General features: G+C 44.1%; 1 protein-coding gene across 1 annotated transcript in view; it reads left to right on the forward strand.

Annotated features, from left to right (window-relative positions):
- The window catches only part of TYRO3 (TYRO3 protein tyrosine kinase), a 116,896-nt gene that overhangs the window by 70,528 nt on the left and 20,524 nt on the right, over positions 1-25,844 (forward strand). The window contains exons 9-18 of the mRNA XM_029598655.1: positions 1,917-2,061; positions 2,722-2,851; positions 3,038-3,138; positions 6,422-6,517; positions 7,653-7,733; positions 9,514-9,606; positions 11,589-11,710; positions 13,225-13,334; positions 17,950-18,109; positions 25,283-25,419. Coding sequence (XP_029454515.1) covers positions 1,917-2,061; positions 2,722-2,851; positions 3,038-3,138; positions 6,422-6,517; positions 7,653-7,733; positions 9,514-9,606; positions 11,589-11,710; positions 13,225-13,334; positions 17,950-18,109; positions 25,283-25,419 — 1,175 coding nt within the window. The remainder of the gene's footprint in view (positions 1-1,916; positions 2,062-2,721; positions 2,852-3,037; positions 3,139-6,421; positions 6,518-7,652; positions 7,734-9,513; positions 9,607-11,588; positions 11,711-13,224; positions 13,335-17,949; positions 18,110-25,282; positions 25,420-25,844) is intronic.

A 25,844-nucleotide genomic window follows, 5' to 3' on the forward strand; every position in this document is an offset into this window, starting at 1 on the left:
TATAGAAACAGTAAATTTGCTAGCTACCAGGCTTGATTGTGTGTGTTTCATTCTCAGCTCAATCCTTTGGAACAAATTTTGCATAGAAAATCAGTCAAAATATTGATAAACTTTGTAATGCTTTTATAATTGGAGTCTCCTTCTCTTGTAAATACTGAAAAGAACAATAAGAGAAGGCATTTTTTTTTTTGCCGGCATTTGCTTCACTGTAAGACTAAAGACGGATGAAGTGCCTGAATTATGAGGCAGGTCTGTGGGTTCCTTCCTTTCATGCTGAAATATAAACCCCTTGTGAAAAAATCTGGAGACCTTCCTTGTGTGGGTATGAAAGAAATCCATTTTTATTCTGTTTCAGAGCATGTATTTCTTTTGGAAACTTTTGTTACAGATTTTTACAGTGTAGTTTTTTTGTGTTTTGTAAACCTCTTTGAGCTGGACTGTTGCTCAAGGAAAGTGATATAGAAATGTAATATAACACTGCTCATGCGTTCCCTTTATCCTCTTTTCTCAATCACGGTCTCTCAGATCAGAAGCCTTATTTGAACAGTCAGGATAGCTACACGACCTAATCACTGAACATCTAAGCCTGGATGAGAGATGTTGAGGCTCCTTTTTATGTTTCCATTGGGCCTTCAGTAGGCAGAGGAGTATTTTTAACCTTCTTCCTCCCACCCACCCGAAGATGCTCGACGCAAAAAGGAATCTTGTATCCAACGCAGCACAAGCCTTGAAAGGCTCTGCTGCTTGTCTTGAACAACCTCCAGAGGAGTAACACAACTGCTACCCTGGCTCCTGAGGCACCTTTTATAGCGCACTTGCATCTCTTGTGAGATGTGATGCATCAACCACAAAAACCATTGAACCAGCACTAAATTGTCTAAAATTGTGAATGCTGCTTTTATTGCATACGCTTCTCACTGTGTGTATAAGCAAACCCCCATTTGTACACAATATAATTGGGACTGTGGTCTGCATTCTACTTCATGATTATTAAATCAGCCCAGAAGCTAATACTGCGTTTGTTGTGAAGGATACATTATATTGTGTTATCTTATTAAACTGCAGATGTACCTGGGAGAGTAAGGATCTTTACAAATGGGGGCTCAAAACAGGAGATGAACAGGAAGCATTTAGAAGAAAAGGGCACTGTCTTTCTTTTTTTTTTTAAATATATTTTATTGATTTTTCATAGATAGGATTACAACCTATAAACTATACCGATGCCAGTAGAGCGTAAAGGGCACAAGGTACATAATTGAAAAGATAAGTAAATAGATGTAACATCACACAATCAGAACTGCGTAACAATTATAACAACCGGCATAAGGGTGCCATTAGTAAGGCCAGAAAGTTATACATTCTTAATATTTCTGTATTCCTTCCCCCCCCCCCCCCGCCTCCCCTAGTTCTATTGTGATCATCAGTATTAAATATACATCAGATATAACAGATATAATAAGATAAGACTATCAGTGCTATTGCCTTATAGGGCAACATTACTGGATACGCAAAGTCAGACATAGAGATATGCACAATATACATAGGTGGTAAAGATTGGTGTTTTCCGTCTCTGGGCAGGGTTCGGCGGCCATGAGATATACGGTTAAATCTGACCACCAAAAGGTAGTAATATTTCGTTATACATTATTAGTAGTGTTATTGGGATTATCCCTGGTATTGGAAGCACGAGTTACTGAGTCGTAATTGTAGGTGATAGGTAGGCCGTCAAAGGGGTCCAGGTCGATGACACCGATTTTGGCCAACGTGTTCCGCGCTGAAGCAATCTCAGGGGCACAAAGGTGCACCATCCTTTTAAACCAGAGTTCATAGTTCGGTGTTTGGTTGGATGAAGGGCACTATCTTAAGGGATAACATTTTGCTCTTTTTTTTGGTTCTGTTCCTTTCTTTTATGTTAGGGAGAGATGTCTGTACAGGGAACAAAGGCCAACCTGACAGTCTGGGATCCACTGAAAGACCTCACTGTGCGTGTGTGCGCCCTGAACTCTGCCGGTTGTGGACCCTGGAGCGATCCTCTGCTCATTGCCACCAAGCAGGAGACAGGTGGGCCAAGTCCAGCTGAGCTGGGAATGTGTTCATGGAATGGTTCACTTTCGGACTGGCGTGCAGCAGTGGGATAGGTGGAGACACAGCTGTATCTTTCAGCTGCTCACAGTAGATGGCGCTGTTCACTGCATGCCACACAGTTGCGTGCTGAAACTGCAGGAGTGTGCTGTCAGTCTCGAAATAGGAGCAGTAACAACGTTTGAGCTGCATTTGCTGGTTATTGAATTTCTGAATTTACTACATTTAATTACATGAGTGTTTACATTTAATTACTTGAGTATTTACATTACGTGATCCTAATATGGGCCAAACAGAGAAATGTGCTTAAACTTGCAAACACTTTCACACTGCCTCGCTGTCGTGGTGCAAAGCAAAATGATCATGTTGCATTTGTATTCGGCCTTAGTGCAGATGCCAGCGCATACCCCTACTAGGGCTGTCTGTGCACCTCCTCTCCACAACCCCTGACACTTCAGCTTTGCAAATGCACATCAGGCAGGGTTTTAGTGACTTTTTTTTTTTTTTTTTTTTGGCATCCTTCATGATACAGACATTTCAGCTAGTTTCAGAAGAGGGGAGAGGGCATAACCCACCTATGTGTATCAAGTCTATACAGGCTGCCTCGCCCTAACCACACTCTTTTTTTTTTTTCTACAGCGAAGCAGGGGAATGCACATGGCAGTATGTCCTGGGTACCCCTAGTTTTGGGCATTCTCACTGCCCTCGTCACCATTGTTGCCATGACACTCATTTTCCTTCGAAAAAGAAGAAAAAAGACTCGTTTTGGGTAAGTGTAATTCTTTAACTGATGCCAGTGATGTGGAAAGAAATGTTAAATCCCTCTCCAGCTGCACTACATTATCTGCAGCAAAGCAAGGTTGTGAATGAAAGAAGAATGACAGGATGGTGTGGTCTGTCTGGCTTTCTTTTTGTACACACTGGGGTTTTTTCTTTTTTTTTTTTTTCCTCCAAGGCAAATGTTTGGCTCTGTTCTGGGCAGAGGAGGGCCAGTGGTCCACTTCACAGCTGCCAGATCCTTCAACAGAAGAGGGCCGGAGCCAATAGATGCAACATGTACGTGTAATTGGGTGTTTTATATACACATCGTTAATAGAAGTTGTGTGCCTCTTAGGCTTGGAGAGATTGTTAGGTGCAGGGCTCAAACTAAAGAAAAGCAGCAAGTCCCTTATGGTGGGGGTTATCACTTCGTTTTGTAGTTAACAAGAGTGGTAAACTTGACGCTAGGGACCGAGGCGGCGATGTCCTACCACTTTCTTGTGACAGGGATGCTTTGTTTTCCTAAAATAATTTTACTAGGTCTGAGGTATCCTTTGACAAAGTCCCCAGAAGGTGTTGGTGTTAGTCACTGTGGGGTCAATATTTAGACTTTTTGGCTGAGTTCGGGAATCAGCCGGATAACCTGTGGGGTTTAATTTTCCTGTTGGTCCGAGTGGCTAACTGTTTAGCTGAAAAAAAGTTAGCCAGCTAAACAGGAGGCATGCCGGGGTAGAGTTAAGTTAGCCGGATGACTTAGCCGATTTATCCAGCTAAGTCTGGTTGTCCTGGGAGTAGTCCTAAAGTTAGTTGGCTAATTAGGATTTTTATCCAACTATATTCAGCGGAATATTTAATTAGCAGTGCTTCGCTGGCCTAAATTGTTTGGGTGTTAAGCTGCTGAATATTGGCCTGTGATTCTGAATTTTGGGTGGCTCTGTTGCGTTTATGGATAATATGCAAGTCGTTTTATGTTGGAGTAATGTCCTTAGTCACCTGCTTAAATCAAAAGTCCTTCAGTGAAAAGCCTGTTAGGAACCAATTTTTGACTGCCGGTCCTGAAAATAAAAACCACAACCAGAATTGGGAACTTAAGGGGCCAATTTTTTTAAGAGTTTAAGTTCCCAACTTTTGGAGTTTGGGCTCCTAAATTGGCCCTTATGAAAATGTACTAAGGCTGAGAGCCTTAAATGTAGGCTCCTAGTTTCATTAGAATTCTAAAATGTGGGTGGCTATGGGGATGGTGATATGGCAGGAAAGAAAGTTAGGAGCTTGGCACTGATTTTCAGAACTAGGCACCTAACTTACAGGTCAATCCAGTAAAATGCGGTCGCATTTACCCCGCTCCTAACCCGCTTTCTACTCATTTTCTGGCCGCGTTAGCCCTTCCTGCGATCCACAATCCCCTTTAACCTACTCTTACCGCGTCCTTAAATCCCCGGGTAACCCCTTCCGCACACGGCATGTATATTACATGTAAACGATCGAATTAGCTATTCCCTACCATCCAGTAACGCGCGCCCCGACTAGCGCTTTTTTACCCTGCCGTTTTGCCGCGCACTTAACCTGCTAACTTACCGCCTACCCTTACCCCTGCGTTAGAGGCAGGGGTAAGGGTAGGCGACAAACTTTCCCCCAGCCCCCGTTCACCTGCCCCGGCCGCGTCCATGGGTGCTGGTCTCCGGGGCAGCCCCAGTCCTCTCCCCCCTCCTCCCGAAGCAACAAAAGCGAAAAAAAGCGAAGCGAAAAAAAAGTTGCAAGAGAGAGGGGAGAGAGGATGGGCAATCCTATGCTCGGGATTGCCAGTCCTGTCTCCCCTCCTCCCGAAGCAAGGTACGAAAAGCAGCCTTGCTCCGGGAGGAGGGGAGAGAGGACTGGCAGTGTAAAGCGACGAAGTGACTTACTTTTTTTTCAGCCCCCCTCCGGAGACGGACAGCGGCGAGGACGATCGCGGCTCCCCTGCCTCCAGCTGCCCGCGAAGATGGACGCCTGCACGGGCGAAAGCGGCCCCTGTTCGTGCAATTGGGCCGCTCAAGGCGTGACGTTTGGCGTCACGGCATGTGACGTCACATTTTGAGCGGCCCAATTGCACACACAGGGGCCACTTTCGCCCGTTCAGGCATCCATCTTCGCTGGGAGGCAGGGGAGGCGCGATCAGTCTCCGCTGATGTCCAATGTCCATCTCCGGAGGGGGGGCTGCAAAAAAAGTAAGTCGCTTCGCTGCTTTACACTGCCAGTCCTCTCTCCCCTCCTCCCGGAGCAAGGCTGCTTTTCGCGCCTTGCCTTGGGAGGAGGGGAGAGGGACTGGCAATCCCGAGCGTAGGATTGCCTGTCCTCTCTCCCCTCTCTCTTGCTACTTTTTTTTTTTCCCCCGCTTTCGTTGCTTGCTTCGGGAGGAGAGGAGAGACGACTGACAATCCCGAGCGTCGGAGAACCGTCCACTTCCTGGTACTTGTAATTTCAAATGACATTTGAAATGACAGATACCAGCGTGTCCGTGAAGTGTTAGGCCCGCGCACCCAGGTTACTGTATAGAGCGCTGTATAGCGCTCTATACAGTAAAATGGGTTGCGCGGGCCTAACGCTTCATGGACGCTTCTTAGACGCAGCTGGCATTTGCAAGCTATTTACATACAGGATCGAGCAGTAGGTGAGCTGGACTGTGCGTGCTGCAACTGCGGGTGCGCCGGGCACTAAAGCAGCTCTTCCTACCACTTGTTACTGGATTGACCTGTCAGAATCCTAAATATAGGAAAATAGATCTAAATTTATAGGCTTAACTTTTTAGGTCCTAAACTTATGTGAATTTTCAGCTGAAAAATTAGGCTCTTAAGTTCAGCAGAAAATAGGCACTTAGCTTGCACACCTAATTTAGGAGCTCGGCTTTTTTTGAATATCAGCCCCGAAGTATTTTAAATGGTTTGGTTTTTCTTGCTGTCATTTTCTGAATCTTAGTTCATCTCTGTAGGGAATGACTGGTAGCGTTACATAACGTAGACAAAACTCATAGTAATGTAGTAAATGACAGCAGATGAGGACCAAAATAGTCCAGCCAGTCTACCCAGTATTGCAGTGAAGGCAGACACTATGCTAGCTTCTTCTGTTTGAGTCTGAGTGGCACATTATTTCTTCCTAGGCTCGTGGTCTTTTTACCAACGTACCCCTGTCCTCTCTCTTGATTTTCTGTATGCATTCATGTGCTGTCTTCTGGTCCAAAAAGCATCTCCAGGCTGAAAGACTGTTCTCAACTTGACTACTGGGTTATATCACAGAGTGATGTGGTCTGTTCCCCTCCCTCCTTGGGTATTGTGATGTCACATCTGCAACACTTCCACAACCCCACCTGCTCTCCAGAATAGCCCTGAAACCTGGGGCATTCTCACGGGATGTGCAGCAGTGCTGTTAAACCTGTCCCTGTCAGTCTGTGCCGAACTCGAGTACGCAGCATAAATGAACGCTCACTAGGGCCTAGATTTTCAATTAAAAAAAACCTCAAATGGCAAGGGAAGAGCTTGGATGTGAGCCAGTTGGAAGGATGCAGCAGAGCAGAGGTAAAAACTGAAAATCTCTCTCTTGTTTTTAGTGGATAACATAGGGATCAGTGATGAGCTCAAGGCCAGATTGAAAGATGTCCTGATCCAGCAGCAGCAGTTTACACTGGGCCGGACACTAGGCAAAGGTATGTCTGGAACTGATCTTAGGGAACCAAGTTCTTCTGCACCCCCTAGTTTGCAAAATCCTTTTATTTCTTGCATACATGCTCATGCCATGTGCATTTAAATAACATTGGCATGCTACTTTGTCGTTTTTAAGGGTAGTGGTCAGATGCTACTTTTTTTTTTATTTTCAAAATATCATATATATATATATATATATCTGCACTTTTGTCACACCTAGAAGGATAGCTGGCCGTAAATGCACCCTGGGGTGGCCAACATCACTGCATTTGGAGGGACAGTCGCTCAGTATGGTTTAAAACTGGAAAGTATTTGCTGTGTCCTCATTCAGTAAAATGCGTACAAATAGGATGTTTTCATGTCCATATTTCCCGCCATAGGTTCTGAAACTGTCCCTCGAAATGGCATCTGAATGTGTGTTGCCGTATTGCACCCTGTTAGTTTATTTTGATTAATGGTCATGGATGTTCTTGAAAATGCGTGCACACATACCCCACATCGCGGTACACTGGAGAGAATTACACCCCACTGTTAATCACAGCGTCTGTAATGTGTGCAGTTGTGATTCCACATTGGTCATTTATAAGAGTAACAGTGAAGGTAGTTTGTAAAGAGTCTTCCAGTAATGATGAATGGTCCCATTTACAAGCCATGACAGTGGAGGTCCTGCCTCAGTTTTATTCATTATAGTTGGGACCTCCAGTGAGGCTTTTCATGTCATCTGGGGAGGGATTAGTGCATAAAAAAATTAATATGAATGGGAGGAGAGAGGGAAAAATTTTAATTTTAAAATCTTTCATTTTGTATCTTTTGTAGTTTGCCTAGGGAGGAATCCAAGAGCATAAAATAGGATTTCAGCCTGCCATTCACTTCTTGGCCAGGCCATGCTATAGGGTGACAGAATCTAGGTGTTAGGAAAATTGTGAGATTGTGGGTGTTTCAGCTAGGAGTGGGATCAGTTGGTGAGAAGAGAGCCTTCAGTAGACAAAGAATAAATACTAAACTCCAGGAGCAGGCAAGAGGTGTGATTTTTATTACAGCTCACAGGTAACAGATAAGTAATTGTGACCCAGCACCACCTCCCTCCCCGCTCGTTGTACTTCTTTCCTTGACGGTCTCATTCTGGTCTCCTACCAGGGGAGTTTGGATCGGTTAGAGAGGCACAGTTGAAAATGGAAGATGGATCTTTCCAGAAAGTTGCTGTTAAGATGCTGAAGGGTGAGTAGGCAGCACTAATCTAGCCAACTAAAAATAACAAATGCGCAGAATGCTTAAGAAAGAAAAGTCCTGTAACCTGAAAATCATGGGCACACGAGGACACCCGGTACAGGATCATCTTTACTCTAAATTAACCATAGGCTAGGCGGCAGCATATGGAGGACCATGAAGTCTCAAAGCGCATTTCTTGTTCTCTTTTTTTTTTTAAAATGTATTGCTCTTATGATGACTCCAGTTTGTAAGCACTCTTCAGCTAGGGCTCAGAGTACTATAACTGATAAGGTCCAAACTTGGGAGGGAAGGGTGGAGAAAAATAAAGCCTGTGTTAACTTTCCTGCCTTAATATCTGAGTGTTAACATCACCTCAGGAAGTGTAGATATCACAGGCCATAAGTTTCTTTTTGCTCCCCCTTCCTCAACACACCATTGGGCCTCTGAGCCCTCCCCCAAACAGCTCATTGCTGAGAAACTAGCCTCAGGACCCACCGTTGTCCCCATCTCCTTAGACCCAATTTGCCCCCAAAATGCTGTCTTCGCCGGAAAGAGGGAATTGATTTCCCTCCTGTTGGCACTGGTGCCAAAATCAAAATGATAATGTTGACACTCAGACCTAAATGCTAGAGGCCCGTGGTGTGTTTTGGAGGGCCATACAGTTTCTCAGGGAAGGAGAGGGGGAGGGTATGGGGAGAACCTGGATTAACCAGCCCTTTCTCTGGTTTGCTTAGCACAGGGAAACATGGTAGGCAGAATGCACTCATGTAACCATGGAAATTCTGCATGTCTGTATTTGGTACATGGCATTAAAACGAACAGGTAACTTGTGCTTACCATCTCTGTTTTAGCACAGGGCAGCAGGGATGGATTTGGCCTGATGCTGCCCCTAGACAATGATTCAGAGCCGGTACTGTGCGGCTGCCCCCCACCCCTTTAAACCTCAGATCTGTGCTCACAGACCCCCAAATGGAAGCCCGGAGGGGGGCAGGTTCTGTGAGTGATGGCTTAGTCCTACCATTCACTGCATTGTGAGGATTTCCATTGGAACCGAAGTCGAGGGGAGGGGGAAGGTGGTGATGGAGGCAACGTGCAGGGCGGTGGGAGGCAGGAAACTTGCCATCTTAGACACATGCCTGCTGGTTAATATGATTTTTGGCTCTGAGATTAGTTGCTCTGCTGCCCTTGAGTTTCAGCACAACTTGATTTAAAAGTGAATGAAGAAATGAGAAGGGTGGTGGACCAAACCATGCTCTGACTCGTTTCCTATAAATCCTTGACAGCACAGATTTTGCTTTCCTGGGTGCCATGACTTAGTAAATGGTCTGGCCAAATGAATGGGCAAAATGCTACAACACCTCTAAGCTAGACAGTGTGTTAAGATCAGGGATTTATGCATTGTCATGTCTTAACTAGTGAGCACATTCACCTTCTTATCCGGTAATGATAAAATGCCTTTGTGGCTTTGATTATTCCTTCCTGAATGATAAATGAACCTGGGGTCCCATGAGATTTTATTGCTCCTTGTGCAATTGATTAGCAACAATTTTCTGTGGTGCAAAACACAGCCACAGGCCAGTTTCTAGTTTGAAGGTATGAGTTCTTTCAAGTAGACCGTTTCCACCTAATCCCTGAACTGATAAGTCCCTGTACACCATCATGGCTTTCATGAAGAAAAGGGGCAGCAGTGGTATTCTCCAATTTTTGAGCTGGGCTCAGGCTTCCAGTAACTGCCACAGTTCCTCTTGGAGAGAGAGAACCTCATGGCCTCTTCCTTTGCCTCCTCTAGCGGATGTCTTTTGCTCCAACGACATTGAAGAGTTCTTGCGTGAAGCTGCCTATATGAAGGAGTTCGACCATCCAAACGTCAGTAAACTGATTGGTAAGCATGGAGGAAAGGATGCATGCTCTCTTCCAGTACTCAAAGAGCTGAGTCTAGATTCACTCTGTGCAAATGAAAGGGTTAACCATCATGGTAGATACCCGGCGAATTGAATGCAGTCCACCTAATACTTAGCTAAGTGCTTCCATCACTTGCAAAAACTGCATTGTACAGTCTTTTAACCATAGTTTACTGAACATAGCATAGCCATAGTTTTTATATCTGTACAGAACAGAAGAATAAAGCATACACCTATATAATTCAAAGGTTGCATAAAGTTAGCAATGTACTTTGTTTAAATCTTTTTATTAAACTTTTCCATACACAATAACATTGCAAACAGTGCAGAAGAAAAGCAAGCGAGTACATCCGTGTACTCTTACCAATGCCTGCATATTACAAACATGTGTATGTTGCCCACTGCCAGGTACCCCCATCCCCCATGACCACAGCAAAGCTCCCCAAAGCATTCCCTTAACTTCTGGTTACAGCAGTATAATCGTTAAGAATAAGATTCCTGGCCCGGTGTGGCAAAGATTGCAAATAAGGATCCCGCACCTGCAAAAAGGTTTTCCTTCACTTCATTAGATCTAGCTTTTCCATAGATGCAAATGATTCCGTAGTTGAGTCAAATTTGGGGGGGCAATGTACTTTAAGGGGAGCTGACAAGTGGTGTTACAAGATTCATGAGTTTTGTAGTGGGCTCTTCATTTTTAGGTTTGATTTTATTTTTCCTGAGAATTTATCAACAAAAACAGGATAAAATCAGTGAGGTGGAGGGAACATCTTATTTTTCTAGGTAAATATCGTGCTTTATTTTGGTGGACAGGTCAACTTCCACTCCTGTGTTGGAGAAAGGTTGGGAAATGAGGACTGGAGATTGTATTATTTATTTTTTATTTATTAAAATTTCTATACCGGTATTTGGCAGAGCCATCATATCGGTTTACATCATGTCATGTTACAATTAAAACACATAGAAAGTAACATTACAAACAATAAAACAATGTTGCTAAAAAAAAATTTAACTTCCAATACACTTTATAATATTAGGGTATGTGGGTAGACAAGTCTCTATTGAGAGGGGAGATTGCTCAGCCAGTCATAAATTCTCTGAAGCCAAAACAAAATTCTTTGCATTCTGATAGAAAATTAGGGTAAAAAAACAGTAATCATTTTTGTATAATATGGGATTTTTTTTTTTGGATGGGAAGCGAGGGTAAAATCAGTTTAAACTGAAACAGAGGGCCTTCATTTCACAGTACAAACTCTCTTAACTCATCACAGACCATTCAGAATCCCACCTCTGTTCTCTTAACAGGTGAAACAAATTTATTAAAAAAAAAATTTCCCTTTTGCTGCTTTTTCAGTTTTTTCTTTGGTTTTGATCTTTTTTGCACTTATTTTTAGGATTTCAGTTACTGGTGAAAGTGAAAACAATGTTTTTGGTGTTCTTAAATTACAGCACTGCTTTTCTGCCTATTTGTGAAGGTGCGCTGTAACATACAGAGCTGGTATCAGCCTTTCTCCTGCCCCCATGTGTCAAATCCATAGTCCCAGCTAGTTTTGAGGTTCCAGTCCTCTAATGCTCATCTGTCTAAGTAGAAGGTACAGGGTTTTTTTTTTGGGTTTTTTTAATCTTTTCCTTTTCTATTGTAGGGTAGCTAAGCTCTTTTTTTTTTTTTGCTAGGTGAGGGCAGGAAGGGAAGACTCCGTGGTTGAGCACTGCAGTACCATCTCTTGCAGGCAGGCTTTGTTTCTTTCCCCTACTCTTCGGGAGCAGAGTGAATCCCATCCATAATCCATTCCCTGCTAGAGAACTCTAAACACGGCCACCACCAAGCCAGCAGATCATCAGGGAGCAAAATTAGTTTGCTGGGAGAGGACTCCTAAAATCTGTATGGCTTCTTGTTTCTTTTTTAATTTATTTATTAGCTTCTTGTTTCTGAAGAGTTCTGTGTTCTCGTTGCCTTTCATTGTAGGAGTTAGCCTGCGCAGTCGCCCGAAAGGCCGGCTTCCTGTTCCTATGGTCATCTTGCCGTTCATGAAGCACGGAGACCTTCACACTTTCCTCCTGATGTCTCGCATTGGAGAAGAACCTTTTGTAAGTCTCTAGTCAAAAGCTGTGCTCCCCGTGGGTATTTTCGAGGAGGCTCTGGGTTGGAAGACTTGAGAATAAATAAGGAAATGAATCATGTCATTACATCTCCTGCATGCTCTACAGCCCTTTAGTTTCCAGAAGGTCAGAAATGCAAAAGGTTTTGAGGTCTTTTTTTTTTTTCCCCCTCAATAAACTTTCCCCATGGCAACTAGACATTTGTGGTGGAAGGCATGGCTTCTGTCATCTCTCTGCAAAATGAAGTAAATAACAGTAGCAGGGGGTGACTCATGCTTACGCCCAGGGTCTGGGAGAGAAACTCTGCTGTCAGGGCCAGATCTCATCTGAACATCCATTTCCAACAGCCGGGGGGCGGGCAAAGACTTGAGAAAGGAGTAACTGGATGGTGCGGAGAGTACTCGTGGCCGAGCTGCTTCAGCTGGGCTGCAGATGAGAGCGTCTTCCCGAGAAAACGCTTATTGTTCCTAGCTCTGCAGAAAGAGAGCAAGAAGCAGCCACAATCCAGATACAGAAAGCAGCTGTTCTGTGCACGCTGCTATTTGTTTGCACTGGAAGCTCAGGCTGATTTGAATTCGTTTCTCAAACTAAGAAATTTAGAAATCTGTGTCCTATACTATTCATTTTTTATAGCAAATCCAACTATTTATCCCTCGCTTGCTATTTTATATTCAGATTTGATGGGATATGGAGAGAGGTTTTTGTTTTTTGTTTTTGCTTGTACATGAAAGTGAGGGCGCAGTAGCACTGACTATAGGAAGATACCATGCATTGCCACCCTACATCTCGTCAGGAGGGTTCCAGTGCAGGAAGAAATGCTTGTGCATGACCCGGTGGTTTTGTGATGTGAACAAGTCTCCACTTAACTGAGTCCACCAGATTCATTTTGTTGGGTACCATGAGTTATTGGAGTGTTTTAATTGATGATAACCAACAGTTCTAGTGTTTAAAAAAAAAAAAAAAAGCTTTGTTCTGCCATTGAAATGGCGTTGCTGTTTATCAGGGATTTGTTTATCAGGCAACTTGGATTGGACTATCAGATGAGCTGATTTCAGGCTTTTCTGGTAAGGAATGCCCTAGTACCTGGCTAGTAAAAACTTCAGAGTGGGCCACTGGTGCAGGACCTCAAGATTTCTTGTAAAAGGTCTGCTTAAAACTCCAATTGTGTAATGGACAGTAATGAGCGAATTCTTTGCTAACTCTGAAGACAGCAAAGCTAGAGGAATATTGTCCAATATGGCAGATATCCTTGGCAATATTGTACCTTCCACTGCAAAACCCTACAGATTATCATAAATCCTCACTGAATCTGTTCTGCCATGTCTGCTGCAACTATCATGGAAGAGAATGGAGCACGGCACCATGTAATTTCTTATCTTCCAGCCTTGCTGGTTTTTGGTTTTGTGTTTCGGGGTTTTATTTTGTTCTCCAGTTCTAGAACACAGATACTGCCCATACATGGAGCTCACCCCTGACCCTTCTCAACATGTGCTCTCTTGTAGAATTTGCCTATCCAGACGTTGTTAAGATTCATGATTGATATCTGCAGTGGAATGGAGTACCTCAGTGCCAAAAACTTCATCCACAGAGACCTTGCCAGTCGCAACTGCATGTAAGTCAGCCACTTCCTTCCAGGCAGTACAAAAGCGGAAGCTCTGGTGTGGCAGGACATGATTTGTGACCTGTTCTGCACTGCTAACAGATTACACATGACCTAGCAGCCAGGCACATGTGCAGAAACAGCATCTTTATTCCTTTTTCTAGATCTGTTACTTAATAGAATGACACAGTTCCTTCCTTGAGTCAGGGGCATTCCATTCCCATAGCAGGTGTTTATAAATAGGCTGTCATAAACCTTCAGGCATCCTCCCTTTATCCTTGTATCCTCTCACTCTCCAAACTGGCCCCCATAGCAGAGGGGACTATGCCACCCTGGAGTGGCAGCTCTTAGCTTATCATGGTCCCCCGATGTCACAGCCACGCTGGTTGATTTGAAGGTATCCCCTAGTTGGAGGTCTGCATAGGTCAGGACCAGGCAGGGTTAGGCATGAGCTCTTCTGTAGGGTTCAGGAACAGATAGGACAGCCGTAGATCTTCTGCGTGTCCAGCCACCTTCCATTCAGGTTGAGACCTTTGGTGCTGGTTGCTGGCAGGCCTTATGGAGGGCAGTTTGTAGGATCAGGGACAAGGGTACCTGTTGGAACCAGCAGGCAAAGGGGGTGAGAAGGTGCCCTGACCACACTGAACACAAACAGGGCTGAGCCCTGACAAGACAGGGACTGATAAAGCACAAGGCAGGGTATATCCAGAAACCAAACAAGGAGCCAGACAAAGCATGGAACAACAACAGACAGCACAAGGGAAACACACAGACAAGGGGTCCACTAGAAGGCCTAATGCAGGACAGGAGCAAAGCTAGGAACATGCAGGCAAGGCATAGAAGAACAAGGAATCCCAGAACACGGACACTAAGCAAGCAATATTCTCTCAAATTTTTAAAAGATTAAATGCACCAAAATGTTGTTTGTGCAACATTTTATAAGCCAAGTTCAAATTTGTGCGCTACAAGCCAGTATAATGCAAATATTAGAATTTCTTTTGCACAGGGTTCATGACCTCTGTGTGTGGAGGGAACAGGGTCTAAGGCAAGGAATACAAAGACAAGGGGCCACATGCAGAGAGAGACTCCATGCTAAGGCAGGGAGAATCCTGTGAGAGAGGATTTTATAGGGCTGATATTGCTGCGTCATGCAGCCTTCAAGAAGGAGGCTAGAGTGGGCCTGAACATGGCACGGTGAGGACCCCTACTGGCAGGGGCTTCGCCTGGTGGCCATTCTCATTACACCTTCTGACTGGCCCTTTCTTCTCTGGCTGCTGTATGCTCCTCTGGCAGGTTCCACCTCCACCTCTTGGCAGTTTCCTCTCACTTGGGGCCTGATTTTTAAAAAGCATTTGCACGCTTAAAATTGGGTTTTACACATGTCAATGCACATTACCCGTTGTCTTTTCAAAGTTGCTACAATATGCCATTGAATTGTCCATAGGAGATTCACGTGCAAGTGCCCTTTATGTAGGCAAATATCTTTTGAAAATTCCTACAATAGTAGTGACATTTACACGTGTAAATCGTTTTGAAAATTCACCCGTTGAAGAGAAGAGGGATCTCTCAAAGCAACATCTTAATTAATCTCACCTAGTTCCTCTGGTCCTGTCCTGGGGACCACATTATCCAGTGGCCTTTTTCTTAAAGCAGCCTTACTTTCTTCCTCTCTGGAGCTCCCCCTGCTGCTCTGGTGAACCTGCTTCTCTGTATGTCTTTCATTCTGGGCCTATACTACCCAGTAGCCTTTTCATTAAAGCAAGATTACCTTATTTCTCTCTTCCCTCTGGAATGCTCACTGTTCTGTATTGCTGGGTTGCTTCTGTATACGTGGCATCCCTGCTTCATCATGCCTGCCATTGAATTGGTGAGAGGCTGGCTAGCACCTGCTTACCTTGCTTGATTTGTCACGTATGTCAGCAGGAATTAAGAGAAGATGTAGGGAACTTAATTGCTGTGGATATTTTAGCCCCAACCTGACAGTACTTACCAAACTTACCAAGAGGTTAATATTCAAAAGGTTAAAAGTTAACTGGCCAAAATTAGTTTCAATACCCCGCCTCGCCCCACTGACATGCTAAATTTTGTCCAGGCAAATTGCAGCCTGCACAATATTTAGCCAGACCAAAAAAGAGGTGACCCTAGGGGAATTCCAGATAGTCTGTCAACTCTGGTCAGCCAAATAGCAGGCCTGAAAGATGACCAGGCAACCCGCCCACCCAATTTATTTATTTATTTTTATAAGATGGTCTTGGGATGCCCCCATGCTCCCTTCTAGCTCATGCTGTGGGGGAGATTGTCCTGGGTCCAATGCCCCTTTCCTACCTCCCGGTGGAATTAAAAAATATATCCTCTGTGGGGAGAAGGAAGCAATGACTCCTTTCTCCCTTCTGCCTGTCCGGCTTGATTTAAAAAAAAAAAAATAATAATAATTATATATATATATATATATATATATATCTTTTGTGGGGCCTAGGTCTCCCTTCCCTCCCTCCACCCAGCCCAATGTAAAAGTAATACTTTCTGTCAGAGGCCTGATACCTTCTTCCCTCTCTGCATGACAAAGTTTAAAAAGAAAAAGAAAAGCTGGCCAGCAGAAAAATTCTCCCTCCCTCTCTGCACTGTTCTGAAAAAAAAACTTCCCAGCTCTTCCTTTCCTCTTAGGTCATCTTCCATCCTCAGCTGGCATTCTCATTTTATAGTCAGAAAAAGCCCTAGGAAGGGAGGGGAGGAGCTTTGTACTTTTTTTTTTTTTTCCCCCAGAAGGCTGCAGCGGGAGGGGGAAATCCCTTTGCCCGCTGACTTCTAGAACGTTAGACACTGTGGAAGGGGGGAGGACTTCGGCCCTCTGACAGAAGGTGGTATTTAAAAATCGGACCAGGCAGAGGGAAGGGGGAGAGAGGCATTGCCCCCCCCCCCCCCCCCCGATAGACAATTTTGTTTTTTAATTGGGAGAGAGGAAAGGGGACATCAGGCCCCCTCCCGTCTTGAAGATATTTTCTAAAACTGGACAGCAGGCAGGAAGGAATGGAGCCCTGACCACACAGATACTTTATTTTGTGAAGATCTGCCTGGAGGGGAGGAAAGGTGCTTTCTATTTTTTATTTTTTTATTTTTTTAATCAAGTGGGGAGGGAAGGAGAGAAGGGATAGGAATTGGTGGGGAGTGGGGATTCATTTTGGCATGGGATGAGGGGTGGTCTTTGTTGGAGGGGGTATGTAGAGGACTTGGCTGGTTAATGCCTGATATTCAGTTACAGGGTCTAGAGCAGCTAAATTTAGGAGAATATTCAATTGAAAACCTAGCCAGTTAGGTTCAGCTGAATATTTGCAAAATATAGCCTGTTATTTTACCCGCTCAGCGGGTCTTTGAATATGAAGCTAGAAGTTAGTACCATATGGATGCAGAAGTGTAAAGTGCCATGAAAGATTATTATAAGACAGCATTCCTCCAAAGCTGGGAAAGTTTACTGCAAGAACTCAAGATAGGAGACTTTATGGTTTTAGGTCGTTTGAAGTGTGTGGCAATGTTAACAGAAAATGTATGCAAGTGCATACTGAAACTTGTACATTTCTGCCACTCTGGGCCTGTTTCTCTATACATGAGCTAGGCAGAGAAGCAGGAAGTGCGCATCATTGTGATGCTCTGGAACCTCCTCCCTCTCCCCCTTGCTTTTTTTGATCTCTCAGGGGGATCCCAGTACAATGTGATCCTCAGGTCAAAATATTTGCCCACTTTTTTTCTCTGTACTGTTAAGATTATTGCACTCTTCATTGTCAAAGGCCATTATAAGAAATAATCTTTATCCTTTTTGGTTGATTTCAGTCACTACTTCCCTAGCTGTTTTTAATTATAGAAAACTTGATTTAAAATGGAAAAATAATTCCATAGAACATGTTAAAGGGCAAGCAGAAATGAGCAGGAAAATGCCTACAGTAGAGTGGCCTGACATGGTCGCTAGCGGTGGTGGCACCACTGGAAGCGTGTGTAGATGCAGGGAGGAAGGAGGGTGGACCTTAATACTGACTTGCAGACCTACAGACATGCCCAGCGGTTAGTGCTAAAAGCCACTACTTTCCAAACAAAAGCATATGTTAGAAAAATTCCATTCATTTTAAAAACTATAGTTAAAAATTCATCAGAAGTGGGGAAATGTAGATAGTGCTGTCTGGCATGCTGTGTTAATGTGTAAGATGATGACTTGCCAGAGTTACGGTAAAATGTGTGTGTGTGTGTGCTACGTTAAAGAATGTTCTAGAATCTGTAGCACTGGGGGTAGGGCTACATCATGTCTGCCATGGAAGTTATAGGAGAGGGGGGGAATAAGGAAGTGTGTGTATTTGCTAGTTCCTAAGCACTATGTTCTGCCATTAGTATTGAGTAAGCTCCCAAAGTAGAGCTACTCTTACAGTTCATGAGCTGCAAAACAGCCAAGGCAGTGAAGCAGATGGAAGAGGAGGAGGCCGCAACACAGATATCGTTTTGTACCAAAGCCGCTGGCACAGAGTTAGATTTGAGAAATATGATCTTTGCTGCCACCTCCTGTCTGGAGCTGGGCAAGTCTGGGGAGAGCTAAAAAGCGTGGGATGGAAAGTTTCATAACTGGTGACTTTACGCCTTTCCTTAGGTTAAATGAGAACATGAGCGTTTGTGTTGCGGATTTTGGACTCTCTAAGAAAATCTATAGTGGAGACTATTATCGGCAGGGCTGTGCCTCCAAGCTGCCGGTGAAGTGGTTGGCACTGGAGAGCCTCGCGGACAACGTTTTCACCACGTACAGTGATGTGGTAAGTGCTGTCTGATAGAAGGGGCTTTTGCATGTATCCTGAGGGAAAAGCATTACACGTCCCATTACATATCCGCATAACCTGCTGGAACACCGTCAGTGAAAGTGGAGGATAAATGTGTTCAGCTTTCTTTTTTTTTTTTTTCCTTGGCAGTTTTTTCAGCTTTGTTGTAACAAGGACTGGAATCTTCTCCCATTGGCCTTCATTCATAATTACCTATTGATTTTCCCCTATTTTATCTCCTGTCCTGCCCCCAACGTACCTCATCTGGTATTTGCAGCCAGAGGCCAGGGAAAGTGCACTAGGACTCCATCTTCTTCTAGAACCCTGAAATCATGGATCCTGAATCCTTTAACCAATGACCATGACTCCCTCCTACCTGCCTTTGCAGCATTCCCAGCCCTAGTCAACTCAGGTATCAGAAGAACCATTTTGGGGATTGAACCTGGGACCTTCTGCATGGCAGTGCGCAGTACCTGTTACTTCTACCACCAGGCAGGCCCTTCTGTCATACTGTAACAAGCTCTTTTTTTTTTTTTTAATTCTGGTTCTTGCTGAAATGGTAAGATTTTGCTATTCAGCAAATTCCCAAGTTAAGTCCACATAAGAATGCAGTAGCAACTTTGAGTTGATTTGAAAAGATTTAGATGCCTTTTCTTAATTGGAAGCATAATGGTACAGTTCCTAGTTCAAATAATTGATCGTAGTAAATGAGTTGGGGGAGTATATCATATTGCATTTCTCTGCTATTGGGGCTTTGTGTTAGTGTGCTGCAACTTCTCCTCCACTTCAGGATATAACAGCTTTGGTCAAGGGGGTGGGCTTGGGTTGATTTATTCCATTATTCTATAATTGCTAATCTGCATAATGTAGTTTTCTTGTTCTGTTTGATTATGTGGATCACTGTTAAATCTTAATGAAAAATAGGCAGTAGCAACAAGCTGCAGTGCATTGTGTGGAATTTGTTGGCTGCATTAATTAGAAACCTATTTTGCTATCTGGAGCAGACTCCCTGTTTGGGGGAAATGGTAGGTTTCAGATGGTAGGTTCACTTTGCTCATGCATCTAACAGCTTTCAGTTGCTTTACTCTGATCCATTCAGACCATGAAATCTGCTTACCAGACTTTGGGGCCAATGCAAAAAATCGGCGCGGAAAACGGGCGATCAGTGTTGAGCGCTCGCTTTCCCAACGTGCACCCAGCACCTCTCCTGGGCCCAAGATTGAATATTTAAATGAGGGGTTGTGCTGCCAAGGAGGCGCTAGGGACAAAATGTGCACCCCTAGTGCCTCCTTGGCAGTGGGCACCCAAGAGAGGTGGCTGTCGGTGGGTTAGGAAAACAGATGTGCAGAGGTAGTTTTCCTACCTGTGCACAGCCCTGGATTAAGAAAATGAATGCTTGTTAATTGAGAGTCCCTTATCCAAATCTGACTGCCAGCACACTTTTTTTTTTTTTTTTGACCTTTTGGTTCCTCCAACTTAATATCTCCACAATAGTAAGTCAGAGGATGTATAGAAATGCAGTATTTTCTGCTTTTCTGTACACCTTTTTGGGTTGCTCAGAAAGTAACACCTGCTCTGGGCCGCTGATAATTTCTGAGCATAAAAATGTGCAGGTCGTACGCACATTTTTTTTTTTAATCTGGGGAGAATAGCTAATAGCGTCATCAACATGCATTCGCATGTGATGAACGCTATTAGTTTCATATGGGGGGGGGGTTTGGATGCGCTAATCCCCTTCTAGCATAAGGGGTTGAGGACGTGCATACAACCAGGAGTTAAACAGTGCGCTTGGCTGAGCACACTATTGCATTGGCCCCTAAGAGGGCAATTCTCTGTAGCTTGCATTGTGTGCAGAATACTATTTAGCCCATGTACTTTACACCTATTTTCAAAGGGAATTGGCTCATTTTGCTTCCTTTAAAAAAAAAAAATAAATAAGCTGTTGTAGTAAATATCAGCAGACAGAAGAAAATGGTCTATCTGGATTGCCCAGCAAGGTACTTAGAGTTGTAACTACAGGTTACCATAAGGGTAAAGAGGCCCCATCCAAGCCGTAAAAGCAGGTGGTAGCCACACCTCCCCATCCCAATTTTATTCATTCCTTTTTACGATGCACAGAAGATCAGTCCTGGCTTTTAGAAGCACACGTGGACCACCCTGCCCTACTGCCATAATGAGTGAACTCGATCAGACTTTGTTGAACAAAACAACAGGTACCTAAAACATGTTAACTGTAAAATATGCCCAGATGGATTCCTTCAATTTTACCACTGGCTGGTTGTAACTGCTGCTCCATGTAGATTATCCCCAAGCAGAAATATTTCACCAAAAGTTACTGGAGGTTACCCCAGGTCTTTATTTCTATCCTCTAGCCATTAGGGATCCTTTAGGTTTATCCCATGCCCTTTTGAGTTCTGTTACTGTTCTTGTCTTCACTACCTCTTCTGGGAGGGCATTCCCTGCATCCACCACCCTTTCTGTGAAAACATATTTCCTGATGTTGATCTTGAGGCTTGGAGCTTCATATCATGACCCTTCCTTCACTTTACAGCTTCCTTTCCACTGGAAAAGATTTGATTCTTGTGCATTAATACCTTTCAGGAGTCTGTATCATCTCTCTCCTCTCTTCTAGGATAGACATATTTAGGTCGTTCACTCTCATCTCATACGGCTTTTGGTGCAGGCTCTACACCGCTTTGATTGCCTTTCTTGCGACCACTGGTAACATCATCTCTGTCCTTTTTGAGATACGGCTTCCGGAACCAAACACTGTATTCCAGATTAAAACCACCTGCATGCTTTGCACCTGCTGTTTATGCAGGTGGTTGAGCCCAGGGTAAAATAGTGCATGGACGGTTTTGGAATCCCCTTCTGAGTGTGCTGTTTTCCTTCCCCTGACCTAAACATGTGCACAGGGACACCTCTTTTTATAATATGCCTTAAAGTATGCAGATTCTGTAACCCACAAATCCTTTCACGCTGCATTTTTGAGGAGGGTGTGTTTCACCTTTTTAAAAATTGTGCGCCCCCCGGCATTCACCAATTTGGCTTTTATTTAAGCAAGTTCCCACTTCCTGCCACATCTGGCGTACAGTCCATGGGAGAACTTGGCTGACTTGTAATCCTTCTGTGGCACAGCTTTTTAAAAAAAAAAAAAAAATCTGACTTCCCTATCCCACGTTGCAGCAAGAAAAGCTGCAGGCACCGCGACACTGATGTGCAAGATGTACGCCGTACACTCAGACAGTAATAAGTGAGGTTTGCTATCGCTAGGCTCAGCGACTAGCAGTGATCATAGTTTTGCTCTCACTGAAGTGGCACTGATGAGTGCTCTTCACCCTCTGCCTTATGTAATAGAAGCAAGTTAAAGTAAAGGAAGAGGAAACATTTCATTGGTGCTGTAAAGTGTGATCTTCCTGCTTGCAGCCCGTAGAACACTGCACAGGAGCAGGTGCTGGAGGACCTCACGGGAGGCTGCCGACCAGTATTCACACCTGGACCCTGACACTTGTAAAACTGGTGCCCCAAACACAATTTTATTCCATTCTAGTTTCTTTCATAGGACCTTGGCTTCCTAGAATCTGTCTTAAAGTACTTCTAAACACTCTCCCAATCCCCACTTCTGACAAAGTAAGATTGCATTAGAAGCAGGAGTGAAATTTGTGATTTTTATTTTTTTAATATCCAGAGACTGCTTTCCTTTTAGTTCTTCAAAAACAACAGGAAGTGCATAGCAGCAGATGCAGGCTGCGTGGAAGAAGGAACAGAAGCAGGCACTGAAAGCCCTTTTATCTAACTATTGCAGGGCCAAAATTGTGAATTTCTGTTCTTTTTCAGATTTGTAATTAGAGGGAAGAACAGGTGGTGCAGCTTAGTGCAAGGCAACATATCCATTTGAAAAAAAAAAGGTAGCCTGCCAATTTGTGATTTTCAGCAGCATTGTATGATAGCTTTTTATTCTTGGATGAAAAAATTGTCAGCTGTCAGTGCGGATGTAAAACTATGAGCTAGTACCGTGGATGCCTGATGGAAAATTTCTTGGAAGAAGCATAATTTCTTGCAGAAGTCGTGGAGTGCAGTCCATGATCTTCAGCTTCGCACAGGAAGGCAAGAGGATTGGATGTGTCCCATAACATATGTGTCTATGGGACCCAGGTCTAGGTCAGACTCAGGTAGCAGAAGGAGGCAGATGCAGCATAAACCACCTGCAGGGAGAGTGATTGGCAGGTAGGTGGGCAGAGAGAGAGAGATGCATGGCTGCCAGAGGTCAGGGAAGGCGAGAGACCCCTGCACCCATCTGCCCTGCAACATAGAGGAGGGGAGGGGGGGGGGGCGTCTCTCTTGGCAGGCCAGATTCCTGCAGTTCTGCAGAGATTTGCCAAATCCTGCAGTGAAGACCAATGTTTCATTTTTTTTTTTTTCCCCCGTGGCTGCAGGATTGCAAGAAACCAGGTGGCTAGAACATCAACCTGTCCAGCTCAAGATTAGTTGAAATGGTCTATGCCCTCACAAGTGTAGAGCTGTAATACTATACTCTCTTAGAAGATGAGGATAGCAATTTATTAAAAGGTGTTTTTCCGAGTAATATGAGGTTCTCCAGCACAATTCCTCCTTGTTCTATTTCCTGATGAGTCCTTTGGGAAGCGGCTGCAGGAACTCAGCAGGGAGTGGAGCACTGCTGCTCGTGCTGCACAATCAGTCGCAGCTTTCAGAGAGAAGAACTGTAGGGGCTTCGGAATTCTTTGATTAAAAAAAAATGAGAGCCTTATTTTTTCCTCCCCAGCCCCCATTGGCACAGAATAGGAGATAACCATTGACAGATTAAGCACTAAGGGGGCAACTTTGTCTCCCTGCATCTGTGCAATATCCATTTGTACTTTCTATCTGCAGGCTTTGTGCCAGTTTTCATGGAAGATTTTCCCTTTGAAGACCTCCACAGGGGTCAAAGCTCATGCTATCACTTGCACTTGCTTTTTCTGTGGGTAGAATTTTGCTGGAAAAAAAATGTTTATTTTTTCTGCTCCCACATTGAGTGGCTCTCTTTCTTTCTCTCTCTCTAGATATAGAGATATATTTTATATGAGAGAAATGCTTTTTACTTGCAGAATGGTTTTGAAAATTGCCCTCTTTTTTTTTTTTTTTTTTCTTTCCTGTAAAAAAAAAAAAAATAATAATTTCCAACAAAGACTCCTTACATAGTCCAGTGATGCATCGTGACTGAAGTGTTGTGCAAGAATTCAGCCTCCGAGGGGAGAGGCAAGAAAATGGAGAGAGAATAGGAAATCCTTTTGTAAATTATTTGAAAATTTCAATAAAAACGTAAATAACAAAAAAAAACCCCAAAAACCCTCTTCTGACAATTTAAGTTGCCCCACACGTTGAGAATGAGCTCTTGTGACAGCTCTCCCCTTCATGCAGACTGAGTATATCAGCTCTGGCAGGCACCCAAGTCCCGCTGCCCTGTTGGACAGGAAAACCCCAAGTCTGTCTGCTGCATACAGTCGAGCCAAAGGGCCAGGCCAAAACTGGCTTTTTGCTTCTGAGGTGTTGGTATTCTCCTCGCCCCAGACAGGGTGCCTGAATGACACGAGTCCTCGCAGACCGGCAGGGCTTGGAGGGAGGCCGCCTGCGAGATTTGCCTTCAGTGGCACTCCATTGGCTGGCAAGGATTGCCACAGGAGCAGTCGCTGTTTCCCCTCCCCCGACTGAACCAAGCGGTTCACCTCTCTAGCCTGCACAAATGGCTTCTACCAGCCTTGTTAGATGAGGGACTGAAACAATATTGCATCGCTATGGCCAATCCTCGGGGCCATGAGCCTTATATAAACTACTTTTTTTCTTACATGACAAAAGTGCAGCATAAGACTACCTCCTTTGGGGGGAATTATTTTATCTCTGAGTAAATAGCCGCTTCAGTTTTCCTCTCTCTGGTTACGAGAGCAGCTAACCAATCTGATTGTTTATAAGCTTGTGCCCAATAAAGTCTGCTACCTTGTTGAAACTGATCTGATTTGAGCTTGCTTTGTCGTACAAGGCCTACTTTGGAACTTTACAAACTGTGCCACCTAGTCATGTGCACAAAAAGGTTTCAGCTAGCAGAAACTATGCTGCAAACATGCAGCTAAGTGCCAGGCAGGCCATAAATTAAAGGTCAAGCCAAGCCCAGAGCTGCTTATACCTCTTAAAACAAGGGGGAAAAAATAAACCTTCGGAAATTATAGCTCCAGAACATCTGGGATGGATGCAATAAATCCCGGAAGGACTGGGTTAGTCTAATTAAAAAGTGTAATGACCAACAGAGATTTCTGCTTGTAGTTAGAGCTGTGATAGATAAACATTTCCCCCGCTTGGCTCCTTCTTGAATCTTTTCTTTGTGCTGGAGAGATTAGAGTCACTGTGCTTGTAGTGCTGAACAAAATGATTGAAAATTTCTTTCCTACAGCTCAGGGATTCTCAACCCCATCCTTGGGACACACCTGGCCAGTCAGGTTTTCAGGATTTCCACAATGAATATGCATGAGAGATTGCGTGCACTACTTCCATTGTATTCAAATGTATTTCATGCATATTCATTGGGAATATGCTGAAACCCTGACTGGCCAGGTGTGTCCCAAGGACGGGGTTGAGAATCACTGCTATAGCAGTGTATTTGTTTGCGTACCAAAATATATTGCAGGGAACTGGGACTTGAGTCCATTTTTTAGTTGTAGAGAGAGGAGCATTCATATCAGTGTATAGACAAATAGTAGTGAATCCTCCCTGCCCTTATAGAGGAGGGTGGGAGGGGAGAATTCACATCTCTTCATGCTGTTGTCTGGTGCAGTTTAATACACATTGCCAGATATCAACTCCTACATGTTGTTGCTTCTGTAAAGACATTGCTAAGCAAGAAGGATGCTGTGCTTTTTTGAGCTGGGCTGATATTCTGAGGATGAGCAAGGAAAGGCCTGAAAAAATAAGACCATTATTAGCATACATGATGCATTTCAAATTCGATAGTACTGGTTATGCGCACGTGTGTGGGGTTCGCTTTTTTTTTTTTTTTGGGGGGGGGGGGGAGAGAAATGGTAGTGATGAGAAGATTATAGATGCAGGAAAACGGCTACTTTAATGTTTGTCAAAGAGCCTCTGCTCTACTCACTGTTTTATCATTCTTCTCTTCTGTTCCAGTGGGCGTTTGGCGTCACCATGTGGGAGATTGTAACCCGGGGACAGATTCCATATGCGGGGGTCGAGAACTCCGAAATCTACCACTACCTCATTGGTGGAAACAGACTGAAGCAGCCGCCAGACTGCCTGGATGATCTGTTAGTAACCCTTTTCTTCTAGAATATTTTCCCTAAAAATGCAAAACCTATTGCTGTTGTCCTAGCAAGTAGAGCACCCAGTGCCCTCTGGTATCATGAAGGATTCAAGTAATCTGACGTTCCTTTGCTTTCTGCTACACCAGGCCCGAACAATTGGGTTTAGTCCCTCGTGCTGTTGATGGAGGCAGAGAACGTACTCTCTCTGTTTAATCCTGTGACATCACTACTACATACGTGTGGTGCAGTGACAGTATTCTGTGCCACCAGTTAATGAGGAACTACTGACTGAGCAGCAGTATTATATATCTTATTAGTGTGGACTATGATTTGAATTGGAAAGAAACAAAAAAAGGACCTGTAATTTTTACGGAGCAGCGAGTCAGAAACTGATTTCGCTACCATTCTCGTAGGAGGGTTCATGATTA

Source organism: Rhinatrema bivittatum, chromosome 4 (genome assembly GCF_901001135.1).
Source record: "Rhinatrema bivittatum chromosome 4, aRhiBiv1.1, whole genome shotgun sequence".
Lineage (NCBI taxonomy): Eukaryota > Metazoa > Chordata > Amphibia > Gymnophiona > Rhinatrematidae > Rhinatrema > Rhinatrema bivittatum.